General features: G+C 43.4%; 1 protein-coding gene across 1 annotated transcript in view; it reads right to left on the bottom strand.

Moving 5' to 3' along the window:
• The window catches only part of LOC135573613 (transcription elongation regulator 1-like protein), a 112679-nt gene that overhangs the window by 91323 nt on the left and 3881 nt on the right, over positions 1-17475 (bottom strand). Inside the window, exons 2-3 of the mRNA XM_065022876.1 lie at positions 14158-14304; positions 11770-12085 (exon numbers count right to left, since the gene is read on the bottom strand). Coding sequence (XP_064878948.1) covers positions 11770-12085; positions 14158-14304 — 463 coding nt within the window. The remainder of the gene's footprint in view (positions 1-11769; positions 12086-14157; positions 14305-17475) is intronic.

Genomic DNA, 17475 nt, shown 5'->3' with positions numbered 1-17475 from the left:
GACAAGTAATTGATTGTATAATTACAACACAACACTGCACTACATGCCCACCCGTCTGTCTGACAGTCAACACTGTCCAAGGGATTTCAGTTTTCAGCTCTCAGCCTGGAGGCTTTTACAAACTGAAGGCTAGCACCGCTGAAAAATGCAATGGGTGGGTGAAAGTGATGGATGGACTGTCATGGGCTGGCTGGAGAAATGCACTATTAGTGACTTAAAAACAACATCCTGTCAAGTATCTTAGAAGGACAAGTCCCTGTAGTGCAGTTGTTTTTTCATGATGCTACTGTTAGGAAAACATTTAGGAAGAATTCACACAGCTGTGAGTTTGTTCAATTACATTTTAACAGAATGCATACTGTATATGACCCACTGTATAGATGATACATACTATATATGACCCACTGTGAAGAGGATACATACTGTATATGACCCACTGTATAGAGGATACATACTATATATGACCCACTGTATAGAGGATACATACTATATGACCCACTGTATAGAGGATACATACTATATGACCCACTGTATAGAGGATACATACTGTATATGACCCACTGTATAGAGGATACATACTGTATATGACCCACTGTATAGAGGATACATACTGTATATGACCCACTGTATAGAGGATACATACTATATATGACCCACTGTATAGAGGATACATACTATATATGACCCACTGTATAAAGGATACATACTATATATGGCCCACTGTATAGAGGATACATACTGTATATGACCCACTGTATAGAGGATACATACTGTATATGACCCACTGTATAGAGGATACATACTATATATGACCCACTGTATAGAGGATACATACTATATATGACCCACTGTATAGAGGATACATACTGTACATGACCCACTGTATAGAGGATACATACTATATATGACCCACTGTATAGAGGATACATACTATACATGACCCACTGTATAGAGGATACATACTATATGACCCACTATATAGAGGATACATACTGTACATGACCCACTGTATAGAGGATACATACTGTATATGACCCACTGTATAGAGGATACATACTATATGACCCACTATATAGAGGATACATACTGTACATGACCCACTGTATAGAGGATACATACTGTATATGTCCCACTGTATAGAGGATACATACTATATATGACCCACTGTATAGAGGATACATACTGTATAGAGGATACACACTGTATAGAGGATAGATACTGTATAGAGGATACACACTGTATAGAGGATAGATACTGTATAGAGGATACACACTGTATAGAGGATACATACTGTATATGTCCCACTGTATAGAGGATACATACTGTATATGACCCACTGTATAGAGGATACATACTGTATATGTCCCACTGTATAGAGGATACATACTATATATGACCCACTGTATAGAGGATACATACTGTATATGACCCACTGTATAGAGGATACATACTGTATATGACCCACTGTATAGAGGATACATACTGTATATGACCCACTGTATAGAGGATACATACTGTATATGACCCACTGTATAGAGGATACATACTGTATATGACCCACTGTATATGACCCATATGACTGTATAGAGGATACATACTGTATATGACCCACTGTATAGAGGATACATACTATATATGACCCACTGTATAGAGGATACATACTGTATATGACCCACTGTATAGAGGATACATACTGTATAGAGGATACTGTATATGACCCACTGTATAGAGGATACATACTGACCCACTGTATAGAGGATACATACTGTATATGACCCACTGTATAGAGGATACATACTGTATATGACCCACTGTATAGAGGATACATACTGTATATGACCCACTGTATAGAGATACATACTGTATGACCCACTGTATAGAGGATACATACTATATATGACCCACTGACCCCCACTGTATAGAGGATACATACTGTATATGACCCACTGTATAGAGGATACATACTGTATGACCCACTGTATAGAGGATACATACTGTATATGACCCACTGTATAGAGGATACATACTGTATGACCCACTGTATAGAGGATACATACTGTATATGACCCACTGTATAGAGGATACATACTATATATGACCCACTGTATAGAGGATACATACTGTATATGACCCACTGTATAGAGGATACATACTGTATATGACCCACTGTATAGAGGATACATACTGTATATGACCCACTGTATAGAGGATACATACTGTATATGACCCACTGTATAGAGGATACATACTGTATATGACCCACTGTATAGAGGATACATACTGTATATGACCCACTGTATAGAGGATACATACTGTATGACCCACTGTATAGAGGATACATACTGTATATGACCCACATACTACTGTATATGACCCACTGTATAGAGGATACATACTATATATGACCCACTGTATAGAGGATACATACTGTATATGACCCACTGTATAGAGGATACATACTGATATGACCCACTGTATAGAGGATAGATACTGGATACATACTATATATGACCCACTGTATAGAGGATACATACTGTATATGACCCACTGTATAGAGGATACATACTGTATATGACCCACTGTATAGAGGATACATACTGTATATGACCCACTGTATAGAGGATACATACTGTATATGACCCACTGTATAGAGGATACATACTATATATGACCCACTGTATAGAGGATACATACTGTATATGACCCACTGTATAGAGGATACATACTGTATATGACCCACTGTATAGAGGATACATACTGTATATGACCCACTGTATAGAGGATACATACTGTATATGACCCACTGTATAGAGGATACATACTGTATATGACCCACTGTATAGAGGATACATACTGTATATGACCCACTGTATAGAGGATACATACTGTATATGACCCACTGTATAGAGGATACATACTGTATATGACCCACTGTATAGAGGATACATACTGTATATGACCCACTGTATAGAGGATACATACTGTATATGACCCACTGTATAGAGGATACATACTGTATATGACCCACTGTATAGAGGATACATACTGTATATGACCCACTGTATAGACCCACTGTATAGAGGATACATACTATATATATGACCCACCCACTGTATAGAGGTATAGAGGATACATACTGTATATGACCCACTGTATAGAGGATACATACTGATACATACTGTATATGACCCACTGTATAGAGGATACATACTGTATATGACCCACTGTATAGAGGATACATACTGTATATGACCCACTGTATAGAGGATACATACTGTATATGACCCACTGTATAGAGGATACATACTGTATATGACCCACTGTATAGAGGATACATACTGTATATGACCCACTGTATAGAGGATACATACTGTATATGACCCACTGTATAGAGGATACATACTGTATGACCCACTGTATAGAGGATACATACTGTATATGACCCACTGTATAGAGGATACATACTGTATATGACCCACTGTATAGAGGATACATACTGTATGACCCACTGTATAGAGGATACATACTGTATATGACCCACTGTATAGAGACCCACTGTATAGAGGATACATACTATATGACCCACTGTATAGAGGATACATACTGACCCCACTGTATAGAGGATACATACTGTATATGACCCACTGTATAGAGGATACATACTGTATATGACCCACTGTATAGAGGATACATACTGTATATACATACTGTATATGACCCACTGACCCACTGTATAGAGGATACATACTGTATATGACCCACTATATGACCCACTGTATAGAGGATACATACTGTATATGACCCACTGTATAGAGGATACATACTGTATATGACCCACTGTATAGAGGATACATACTACTGTATATACTATATATGACCCACTGACCCACTGTATAGAGGATACATACTGTATATGACCCACTGTATAGAGGATACATACTGTATATGACCCACTGTATAGAGGATACATACTGTATATGACCCACTGTATAGAGGATACATATGACTGTATACATACTATACCCACTGTATAGAGGATACATACTGTATATGACCCACTGTATAGAGGATACATACTGTATATGACCCACTGTATAGAGGATACATACTGTATATGACCCACTGTATAGAGGATACATACTGTATATGACCCACTGTATAGAGGATACATACTGTATATGACCCACTGTATAGAGGATACATACTGTATATGACCCACTGTATAGAGGATACATACTGTATATGACCCACTGTGACCCCCACTGTATAGAGGATACATACTGTATATGACCCACTGTATAGAGGATACATACTGTATATGACCCACTGTATAGAGGATACATACTATATATGACCCACTGTATAGAGGATACATACTGTATATGACCCACTGTATAGAGGATACATACTGTATATGACCCACTGTATAGAGGATACATACTGTATATGACCCACTGTATAGAGGATACATACTGATATGACCCACTGTATAGAGGATACATACTGTATATGACCCACTGTATAGAGGATACATACTGTATATGACCCACTGTATAGAGGATACATACTGTATATGACCCACTGTATAGAGGATACATACTGTATATGACCCACTGTATAGAGGATACATACTGTATATGACCCACTGTATAGAGGATACATACTGTATATGACCCACTGTATAGAGGATACATACTGTATATGACCCACTGTATAGAGGATACATACTGTATATGACCCACTGTATAGAGGATACATACTGTATATGACCCACTGTATAGAGGATACATACTGTATATGACCCACTGTATAGAGGATACATACTGTATATGACCCACTGTATAGAGGATACATACTGTATATGACCCACTGTATAGAGGATACATACTGTATATGACCCACTGTATAGAGGATACATACTGTATATGACCCACTGTATAGAGGATACATACTGTATATGACCCACTGTATAGAGGATACATACTGTATATGACCCACTGTATAGAGGATACATACTGTATATGACCCACTGTATAGAGGATACATACTGTATATGACCCACTGTATAGAGGATACATACTGTATATGACCCACTGTATAGAGGATACATACTGTATATGACCCACTGTATAGAGGATACATACTGTATATGACCCACTGTATAGAGGATACATACTGTATATGACCCACTGTATAGAGGATACATACTGTATATGACCCACTGTATAGAGGATACATACACCACTGTATAGAGGATACATACTGTATATGACCCACTGTATAGAGGATACATACTGTATATGACCCACTGTATAGAGACCCACTGATACATACTGTATACCCACTGACCCACTGTATAGAGGATACATACTGTATATGACCCACTGTATAGAGGATACATACTATATATGACCCACTGTATAGAGGATACATACTATATATGACCCACTGTATAGAGGATACATACTGTATATGACCCACTGTATAGAGGATACATACTGTATATGACCCACTGTATAGAGGATACATACTGTATATGACCCACTGTATAGAGGATACATACTGTATATGACCCACTGTATAGAGGATACATACTGTATATGACCCACTGTATAGAGGATACATACTGTATATGACCCACTGTATAGAGGATACATACTGTATATGACCCACTGTAAAGTGTTTTATGTTTGTAAAGCTGGAGATAAAATATGAATTTGATTATCCTCAAGATGTCCCTGAGGTCCTAATTAAAGTGAAACTATATATATACATGACCAAATACACAGGACCAGGACCAATACACAGGACCCAATATACAGTACCCAATACACAGGACCAGGACCAATACACAGGACCCAATATACAAGACCCAATACACAGGACCAGGACCAATACACAGGACCCAATATACAAGACCCAATACACAGGACCCAATATACAGGATCAGGACCAATACACAGGGCCCAATATACAGTACCCAATACACAGGACCTGGACCAATACACAGGACCCAATATACAAGACCCAATATACAAGACCCAATATACAGTACCCAATACACAGGACCAGGACCAATACACAGGCCCCAATATACAAGACCCAATACACAGGACCCAATATACAGGACCCAATATACAAGACCCAATACACAGGACCCAATATACAGGACCCAATATACAGGACCAGGACCAATACACAGGACCCAATATACAGTACCCAATACACAGGACCAGGACCAATACACAGGACCCAATATACAGGACCCAATATACAGGACCCAATACACAGGACCAGGACCAATACACAGGACCAGGACCAATACACAGGACCCAATATACAGGACCCAATATACAGGACCCAATACACAGGACCAGGACCAATACACAGGACCAGGACCAATACACAGGACCCAATATACAGGACCCAATATACAGGACCCAATATACAGGACCAGGACCAATACACAGGACCCAATATACAGGACCCAATACACAGGACCAGGACCAATACACAGGACCCAATATACAAGACCCAATACACAGGACCCAATATACAGGACCAATATACAGGACCCAATATACAGGACCCAATATACAGGACCAGGACCCAATACACAAGACCAGGACCCAATATACAGGACCCAATATAATGAACCCAATATACAGGACCCAATACACAGGACCCAATATACAGGACCCAATACACAGGACCCAATATACAGGACCCAATACACAGGACCAATACACAGGACCCAATACACAGGACCCAATATACAGGACCCAATACACAGGACCCAATATAATGAACCCAATATGAAAACGAGCCATCACACCCCATCATATCGCATGCTTCCCAAATGGCACCATATACCCTATGCAGTGCACTTATTTTGACCAGGGAACTAGGTCTACACTGGTCTTAAAATGCGGGCACAATCAGAATGAGGACAAGATCAGGACAAACTCATGACTCATGCTAGACCCAGGTATAAATGGGGCTTAAAAGAATGTGGTTCCATTCGGGATCACATAGAGACATCTCCATTATCACATTGGATCATCTCCATTATCACATTGGATCATCTCCATTATCACATTGGATCATCTCCATTATCACATTGGATCATCTCCATTATCACATTGGATCATCTCCATTATCACATTGGATCATCTCCATTATCACATTGGATCATCTCCATTATCACATTGGATCATCTCCATTATCACATAGAGACATCTCCATTATCACATTGGATCATCTCCATTATCACATAGAGACCATCTCCATTATCACATAGAGACTTCTCCATTATCGGATAGAGACCATCTCCATTATCACATAGAGACATCTCCATTATCACATAGAGACATCTCCATTATCACATTGGATCATCTCTATTATCACATAGGGACATCTCTATTATCACATAGGCACATCTCCATTATCACATTGGATCATCTCCATTTTCACATAGAGACATCTCCATTATCACATAGACACTTCTCCATTATCACATTGGATCATCTCCATTATCACATTGAGACATCTCCATTATCACATAGAGACATCTCCATTATCACATAGACACATCTCCATTATCACATTGGATCATCTCCATTATCACATAGAGACATCCATTATCACATAGAGACATCTCCATTATCACATTGGATCATCTCCTAAAGTGAACATAGTATTTTGGGTACATCCAAAATGGCACCCTATTCCCTATGTAGTGCACTCTGCTCAAAAGTAGTGCGTGTTGTAGGGAATCGTGTTCCGTTTGGGGCCTTTGTATCATCACATGATGGAGGTCAGATGAGAATAATGTAAATGTGATATAGAAAGGTGAAAGGGGGAATCCTAGTCAGTTGTACAACTGAATGCCTTCAACTGAAATGTGTCTTCTGCATTTAACCCTCTGAATCAGAGCGGTGCCGGGGGGGCTGCCATAATCGACATCCACGTCTTCAGCGCTCGGGGAACAGTGGGTTAACTGCCTTGCTCAGGGGAACAGTGGGTTAACTGCCTTGCTCAGGGGAACAGTGGGTTAACAGCCATGCTCAGGGGAACAGTGGGTTAACTGCCTTGCTCAGGGGAACAGTGGGTTAACAGCCATGCTCAGGGGAACAGTGGGTTAACTGCCTTGCTCAGGGGAACAGTGGGTTAACTGCCTTGCTCAGGGGAACAGTGGGTTAACTGCCTTGCTCAGGGGAACAGTGGGTGAACGGCCTTGCTCAGGGGAACAGTGGGTTAACGGCCTTGCTCAGGGGAACAGTGGGTTAACTGCCTTGCTCAGGGGAACAGTGGGTGAACGGCCTTGCTCAGGGGAACAGTGGGTTAACGGCCTTGCTCAGGGGAACAGTGGGTTAACGGCTTTGCTCAGGGGAACAGTGGGTTAACGGCCTTGCTCAGGGGAACAGTGGGTTAACGGCCTTGCTCAGGGGAACAGTGGGTTAACGGCCTTGCTCAGGGGAACAGTGGGTTAACTACCTTGCTCAGGGGAACAGTGGGTTAACTGCCTTGCTCAGGGAACAGTGGGTTAACTGGCCTTGCTCAGGGGAACAGTGGGTTAACTGCCTTGCTCAGGGGAACAGTGGGTTAACTGCCTTGCTCAGGGGAACAGTGGGTTAACTGCCTTGCTCAGGGGAACAGTGGGTTAACTGCCTTGCTCAGGGGAACAGTGGGTTAACTGCCTTGCTCAGGGGAACAGTGGGTTAACTGCCTTGCTCAGGGGAACAGTTGGTTAACTGCCTTGCTCAGGGGAACAGTAGGTTAAATGCCTTGCTCAGGGGAACAGTGGGTTAACGGCCTTGCTCAGGGGAACAGTGGGTTAACGGCCTTGCTCAGGGGAACAGTGGGTTAACTGCCTTGCTCAGGGGAACAGTGGGTTAACTACCTTGCTCAGGGGAACAGTGGGTTAACTGCCTTGTTCAGGGGAACAGTGGGTTAACGGCCTTGCAGTGGGTTAACTACCTTGCTCAGGGGAACAGTGGGTTAACGGCCTTGTTCAGGGGAACAGTGGGTTAACTACCTTGCTCAGGGGAACAGTGGGTTAACGGCCTTGCTCAGGGGAACAGTGGGTTAACGGCCTTGCAGTGGGTTAATGGCCTTGCTCAGGGGAACAGTGGGTTAACGGCCTTGCTCAGGGGAACAGTGGGTTAACTGCCTTGCTCAGGGGAACAGTGGGTTAACTGCCTTGCTCAGTGGAACAGTGGGTTAACTACCTTGCTCAGGGGAACAGTGGTTTAACGGCCTTGCAGTGGGTTAACTGCCTTGCTCAGGGGAACAGTGGGTTAACGGCCGTGCAGTGGGTTAACGGCCTTGCTCAGGGGAACAGTGGGTCAACTGCCTTACTCAGGGGAACAGTGGGTTAACCGCCTTGCTCAGGGGAACAGTGGGTTAACTGCCTTGCTCAGGGGAACAGTGGGTTAACTGCCTTGCTCAGTGGAACAGTGGGTTAACTACCTTGCTCAGGGGAACAGTGGGTTAACGGCCTTGCTCAGGGGAACAGTGGGTTAACGGCCTTGCTCAGGGGAACAGTGGGTTAACTGCCTTGCAGTGGGTTAACGGCCTTGCTCAGGGGAACAGTGGGTTAACGGCCTTGCTCAGGGGAACAGTGGGTTAACTGCCTTGCTCAGGGGAACAGTGGGTTAACTGCCTTGCTCAGTGGAACAGTGGGTTAACTACCTCGCTCAGGGGAACAGTGGGTTAACGGCCTTGCAGTGGGTTAACGGCCTTGCTCAGGGGAACAGTGGGTTAACGGCCTTGCTCAGGGGAACAGTGGGTTAACTGCCTTGCTCAGGGGAACAGTGGGTTAACGGCCTTGCTCAGTGGAACAGTGGGTTAACTGCCTTGTTCAGGGGAACAGTGGGTTAACTGCCTTGTTCAGGGGAACAGTGGGTTAACTGCCTTGTTCAGGGGAACAGTGGGTTAACTGGTCTAGGAACAGTGGGTTAACGGCCTTGCTCAGGGGAACAGTGGGTTAACGGCCTTGCTCAGGGGAACAGTGGGTTAACTGCCTCGCTCAGGGGAACAGTGGGTTAACTGCCTTGCTCAGAGGAACAGTGGGTTAACGGCCTTGCTCAGGGGAACAGTGAGTTAACGGCCTTGCTCAGGGGAACAGTGGGTTAACGGCTGTGCTCAGGGGAACAGTGGGTTAACTGCCTTGCTCAGGGGAACAGTGGGTTAACTGCCTTGCTCAGGGGAACAGTGGGTTAACTGCCTTGCTCAGGGGAACAGTGGGTTAACTGCCTTGCTCAGGGGAACAGTGGGTTAACTACCTTGCTCAGGGGAACAGTGGGTTAACGGCCTTGCTCAGGGGAACAGTGGGTTAACTACCTTGCTCAGGGGAACAGTGGGTTAACTACCTTGCTCAGGGGAACAGTGGGTTAACGGCCTTGCTCAGGGGAACAGTGGGTTAACGGCCTTGCTCAGGGGAACAGTGGGTTAACTGCCTTGCTCAGGGGAACAGTGGGTTAACGGCCTTGCTCAGGGGAACAGTGGGTTAACTACCTTGCTCAGGGGAACAGTGGGTTAACGGCCTTGCTCAGGGGAACAGTGGGTTAACGGCCTTGCTCAGGGGAACAGTGGGTTAACTACCTTGCTCAGGGGAACAGTGGGTTAACGGCCTTGCTCAGGCGCGGAACAACAGATTTTTACCTTGTCATACATGACTTTCCTCACACAGTACTAAACCTGGACACTATGACGTCCAGCACTAAGGCTTCGTCCCAAATCGAACACTATTCCCTATATAGTGCACTATAGTCGTAAGGACCCTGGTCATAAGGAGTGCATTAAAAAGCAGCAGGGTGCCATTTGGGAAGTATCCACATTTCCCAGGTGCAACACAGCCTGGTTCAGCTCAGTGTGAGGTTAGTGTTCTCCTTTAAACTCCTGATTCAGACAAACAACAACAAGAAACATCTCAGTCATTCCTCAGTCATGGTTTGTTCTCCGACGTTCCCACCTTTTTTCAGCTTGTTTTCGTCAGGTCACCAAGTGCCCTTGTCGCAGAGCAGAGACCCAGTCTGAGTCCCAAGTGGCTCTCTGTTTCCTATATAAGTGCACTACTTTTGACCAAGGTCATTTAGTTAATAGGGAATAGAGTCTCCATGCCTACCTAATACATGCTCTGAGTATCCAGAAGAAGTGCACTATATAGGGAACAGGGTGCCATTTGATAGTCAACCTATATGTCAGTGTCACCATACTATCTGTGGAATAAACCCCTCTGGAGTCTTCCGTCAGAGACGCAGGAGAACGCTGCTACCCACTGACTGGTAAACGGTTCCACATCAGCAGCCCTGAAACCAATGTATCTGAAACCAACGTATCTGAAACCAATTGTGTTTAATGAGGTTCCTGTTCACACATGCCTCTTCCCAACCCAACTCCCTCCTACACACTCACAGATGGTACGGCTCCTCCTAAAGTTTTAACAAGTAGCGTAAAATGCAGATTGACAGTGGACGCATCCCAAATTTCCACCCTATTCCCTATATGTATTGCCATAGGGCCCTGGTCAAAAGTAGTGCACTATATAGGGAATAGGGTGCCATTTTGGGACACGGTGGGAGTACTGCTGCTATCTCTCCAGTCTGTTTAAAAAGAGGGGATTAAACTTTGGGATCAGAAAAGTTATTAAAGATGATAACCATTATGAGGAGAACAGCTGATAGATGGGGCTGTGGCTGAGAGGAGGCAGCAGACAGGCTTGTAAAGTACGGAGCAGGAAGCTAGGTAATACAACCCTCCACTAACCTGATATACGTCTGGGTGACAGGAGGAGAGAGTTGAGACTCCTGGAGGCAGCAGGTCTGGGTGACATGAGGAGAGAGTTGAGACTCCTGGAGGCAGCAGGTCTGGGTGACATGAGGAGAGAGTTGAGACTCCTGGAGGCAGCAGGTCTGGGTGACATGAGGAGAGAGTTGAGACTCCTGGAGGCAGTAGCTGGCCTAGATATGCTCATTGCCATTTGATTTGTCATCAGCAATGGTTTTTCGTGCCGCTGGAAAATTCCTATTTTCTCCGGAGTAAGCCAGGTGTTCTCCAGAGCTAGAGTGTTGTTCAAGTATGCCTAGAGACACAAGGGAGGCAGGAGCGTCAGGTACACACAGCAAAACAAAGACAGAGGCAAGTTCTTGTTCAGATACACCTACAAACACAGAGACAAGTTGTTGATCGGGTAAACCTAGAAACAGAGAGACAAGTTGTTTATCAGGTAAACCTAGAGACAGAGAGACAAGTTGTTGATCAGGTAAACCTAGAGACAGAGAGACAAGTTGTTGATCAGGTAAACCTATAAACAGAGAGACAAGTTGTTGATGAAGGTAAACCTAGAATCAGAGAGACAAGTTGTTGATCAGGTAAACCTATAAACAGAGAGACAAGTTGTTGATCAGGTAAACCTAGAATCAGAGAGACAAGTTGTTGATTAGGTAAACCTAGAATCAGAGAGACAAGTTGTTAATCAGGTAAACCTAGAATCAGAGAGACAAGTTGTTGATCAGGTAAACCCATAAACAGAGAGACAAGTTGTTGATCAGGTAAACCTAGAGACAGAGAGACAAGTTGTTGATTAGGTAAACCTAGAGACAGAGAGACAAGTTGTTGATCAGGTAAACCTATAAACAGAGAGACAAGTTGTTGATCAGGTAAACCTAGAGACAGAGAGACAAGTTGTTGATCAGGTAAACCTATAAACAGAGAGACAAGTTGTTGATCAGGTAAACCCATAAACAGAGAGACAAGTTGTTGTCTGTTTATACCCTCTAAACAGATTTGCTGAGGTAGACACACAGAGTTAAGGAAGACTGTCTGGGAAAACCTAGAGACACAGAGAGTCACGATGTTGTTCAGGACAGCTGTTGTAAATCTTGAAACACAGAGACGACAGGCAATTCCACAATCATGGAAAGAAAACAAGGGCCTTATACAGAGACCCTCTTCAAATGGACCTGTCCTTGACCATTACGGGGTGGCTGGTAGCCTAGTGGTTAGAGCGTTGGGCCAGTAACCGAAAGGTTGCTAAATCAAATCCCCGAGCTGCCAAGCCATCTGTTGTTCTGCCCCTGAACAAGGCAGTTAACCCACTGTTCATATGCTGTCATTGTTAATAAGAATGTGTTCTTAGCTGACTTGCCTAGATAAAGGTTAAATAAAATATAGTGCTTACAGAGTCAACTTAACCATAACAGAGATTACAGTTTGAACTGTCCTTGAACAGTGATAACTGTCCTTAACCTTTACTGAGATCACAGTTTGAACTGTCCTTGAACAGTGATAACTGTCCTTAACCTTTACTGAGATCACGGTTTGAACTGTCCTTGAACAGTGATAACTGTCCTTAACCTTTACTGAGATTACAGTTTGAACTGTCCTTGAACAGTGATAACTGTCCTTAACCTTTACTGAGATCACAGTTTGAACTGTCATTGAACAGTGATAACTGTCTTGAACATTACAGTGATAACTGTCCTTAACCATTGCATTGATTACATTGTGAACTGTTCAGTGATAACTGTCTGTAATCATTACAGTGTGAACTGTCCTCGAACATTACAGTGATAATTGCCTTTAACCATTGCATTGATTACATTGTGAACTGTTCAGTGATAATTGTCTGTAATCATTACAGTGTGAACTGTCCTCGAACATTACAGGGATTACAGTGAGTCTGTCTGTGACAGATACAGCAGGGATTACAGTGAGTCTGTCTGTGACAGATACAGCAGGGATTACAGTGAGTCTATCTGTGACAGATACAGCAGGGATAACAGTGAGTCTGTCTGTGACAGATACAGCAGGGATTACAGTGAGTCTGTCTGTGATAGATACAGCAGGGATTACAGTGAGTCTGTCTGTGATAGATACAGCAGGGATTACAGTGAGTCTATCTGTGACAGATACAGCAGGGATTACAGTGAGTCTATCTGTGACAGATACAGCAGGGATTACAGTGAGTCTGTCTGTGACAGATACAGCAGGGATTACAGTGAGTCTATCTGTGACAGATACATCTGAAGTCTGAGACCCTGTATGCAGATCAAATGACACCCTATGCATTACTTGTGACCAGGGCCCATAGGACTCTATATAGGGAGTAGGGTGCCATGTGTGACTCAGGCCAGGTTGCAGTGGTTTGTCTACCTTGTAGTCGGGGACTCGTTTCTCCACCCATCCTTTGCCACAGTGAGGAGGCAGCACTGAGCGGTGCAGATGGGGAAACACAGGGACCAGCTCCAGGTTGGCAGAAGGCTGAAATCCCAGCACGTGGTGTGGAGATGGCAGGTCCCACTGAGAGGAAATGAAACATATCAGAGGACAGGAAATACACATCATTCAGGTTTAGAGATCTCATTGGATGATTCAAACTTTATTTCTGGAAGTAGCTTGAATTGCTTGTGGCAGAGGACGTTGGTGTCTTGACAAGATGCTAACAAGCACTAATTCATTAAAGAAGATAAACTAACAAGATGCTAACAAGCACTACCTCCTTAAAGAAGATTATCTAACAAGATGCGAACAAGTGCTACCTAAAGAAGATAAACTAACAAGATGCGAACAAGCGCTACCTAAAGAAGATAAACTAACAAGATGCTAACAAGCACTACCTCCTTAAAGAAGATTATCTAACAAGATGCGAACAAGCACTACCTCATTAAAGAAGATAAACTAACAAGATGCTAACAAGCACTAATTCATTAAAGAAGATAAACTAACAAGATGCTAACAAGCACTACCCCCTTAAAGAAGATTATCTAACAAGATGCGAACAAGCACTACCTCATTAAAGAAGATAAACTAACAAGATGCTAACAAGCACTACTTCATTAAAGAAGATAAACTAACAAGATGCTAACAAGCACTACCTCATTAAAGAAGATAAACTAACAAGATGCTAACAAGCACTACCCCATTAAAGAAGATAAACTAACAAGATGCGGACAAGATGCTAACAAGCACTACCTCATTAAAGAAGATAAACTAACAAGATGCTAACAAGCATTACCTCATTAAAGAAGATAAACTAACAAGATGCTAACAAGCACTACCTCATTAAAGACGATAAACTAACAAGATGCTAACAAGCACTATCTCATTAAAGAAGATAAACTCCTGGATTTTTTAAAATCCTTCACTATACAAAACTGAAAACTCTCTAACCCATAAAAACTTCACTGTTCCATGTCATGGATGATGAACGGTAGTTGGTAGGATGGTATGGAGGACAATTAACTGTAGTTGGTAGGATGGCAACATGGATGATGAGCTATAGTTGGTAGGATGGTATGGTGGATGATGAACTATAGTTGGTAGGATGGCATGGTGGATGATGAACTATAGTTGGTAGGATGGTATGGAGGACAATGAGCTGTAGTTGGTAGGATGGCAATGTGGATGATGAACTATAGTTGGTAGGATGGTATGGTGGATGATGAGCTGTAGTTGGTAGGATGGCAACATGGATGATGAGCTGTAGTTGGTAGGATGGCAACATGGATGATGAGCTGTAGTTGGTAGGATGGCACGGTGGATGATGAAATGTAGTTGGTAGGATGGCACGGTGGATGATGAACAGTAGTTGGTAGGATGGCACGGTGGTTGATGAACAGTAGTTGGTAGGATGGCACGGTGGATGATGAACTATAGTTGGTAGGATGGCACGGTGGATGATGAACTGTAGTTGGTAGGATGGCACGGTGGATGATGAGCTGTAGTTGGTAGGATGGCATGGTGGATGATGAGCTGTAGTTGGTAGGATGGCACGGTGGATGATGAACTGTAGTTGGTAGGATGGTAATGGTGGATGATGAACTGTAGTTGGTAGGATGGTATGGTGGATGATGAGCTGTAGTTGGTAGGATGGCACGGTGGATGATGAACTGTAGTTGGTAGGATGGCACGGTGGATGATGAGCTGTAGTTGGTAGGATGGCACGGTGGATGATGAGCTGTAGTTGGTAGGATGGTAATGGTGGATGATGAACTGTAGTTGGTAGGATGGTATGGTGGATGATGAATTGTAGTTGGTAGGATGGCACGGTGGATGATGAGCTGTAGTTGGTAGGATGGCACGGTGGATGATGAGCTGTAGTTGGTAGGATGGTATGGTGGATGATGAATTGTAGTTGGTAGGATGGCATGTTGGATGATGAGCTGTAGTTGGTAGGATGGTATGGTGGATGATGAATTGTAGTTGGTAGGATGGCATGGTGGATGATGAGCTGTAGTTGGTAGGATGGTATGGTGGATGATGAATTGTAGTTGGTAGGATGGCACGGTGGATGATGAGCTATAGTTGGTAGGATGGCACGGTGGATGATGAGCTATAGTTGGTATGATGGCACGGTGGATGATGAGCTATAGTTGGTAGGATGGCACGGTGGATGATGAGCTGTAGTTGGTAGGATGGCACAGTGGACAATGAGCTGTAGTTGGTAGGATGGTATGGTGGATGATGAGCTGTAGTTGGTAGGATGGTACGGTGGACAATGAGCTGTAGTTGGTAGGATGGCAATGTGGATGATGAACTGTAGTTGGTAGGATGGTATGGTGGATGATGAACTATAGTTGGTAGGATGGTACGGTGGACAATGAGCTGTAGTTGGTAGGATGGCACGGTGGATGATGAACTATAGTTGGTAGGATGGCAACGTGGATGATGAACTATAGTTGGTAGGATGGCACAGTGGATGATGAACTATAGTTGGTAGGATGGCAACGTGGACAATGAACTATAGTTGGTAGGATGGCACGGTGGATGATGAACTATAGTTGGTAGGATGGCATGGTGGATGATGAGCTGTAGTTGGTAGGATGGCACGGTGGACAATGAACTATAGTTGGTAGGATGGCAACGTGGACAATGAACTATAGTTGGTAGGATGGCACGGTGGATGATGAACTATAGTTGGTAGGATGGCACAGTGGATGATGAACTATAGTTGGTAGGATGGCACAGTGGATGAATTAGAGTCATATATAACTAGGTAAGGGCTTGAGAACAGAACAGAAAACAGCCTACTGTCTGCCACTGACAACCCTTCCAAATGTTTATAACAATAATGCACAACTTCATTCTGGGGCTCCTCAGAATCCTTCACCATGGAGGAGCGTAATAAAAGCGTCATTTTCCGAGCATAGAGTTATGGATCTAGTCTCCACCAATCTACTCAGTCTTAGCCCTCTATCCATGGTTCCCGGACAGACAGAAGACATTGGTCTCTCTCTCTCTTTGAGACACACTGACTCATCCCACCAACCGCCACATTAAAAATCTATCACAAGCTTCTTCTGAAAAAGCTTTACATTGCAAACATATCACATCAAACACCTGCTGTGTCTGTTGCTGTGTTCATTCTCTTTTCCTCTCCTCTTCTTCTCCTCCATGCCACTAGTAGTAAGTGCCTTCTACAGTATCCTCCAACTACAGCTCATCATCCACCATACCATCCTACCAACTACA

The sequence above is a fragment of the Oncorhynchus nerka genome, linkage group LG10 (genome assembly GCF_034236695.1).
Source record: "Oncorhynchus nerka isolate Pitt River linkage group LG10, Oner_Uvic_2.0, whole genome shotgun sequence".
Lineage (NCBI taxonomy): Eukaryota > Metazoa > Chordata > Actinopteri > Salmoniformes > Salmonidae > Oncorhynchus > Oncorhynchus nerka.
Note: the sequence above shows the minus strand (reverse complement) of the source record. Positions and strands in the feature narration are given on the sequence as shown.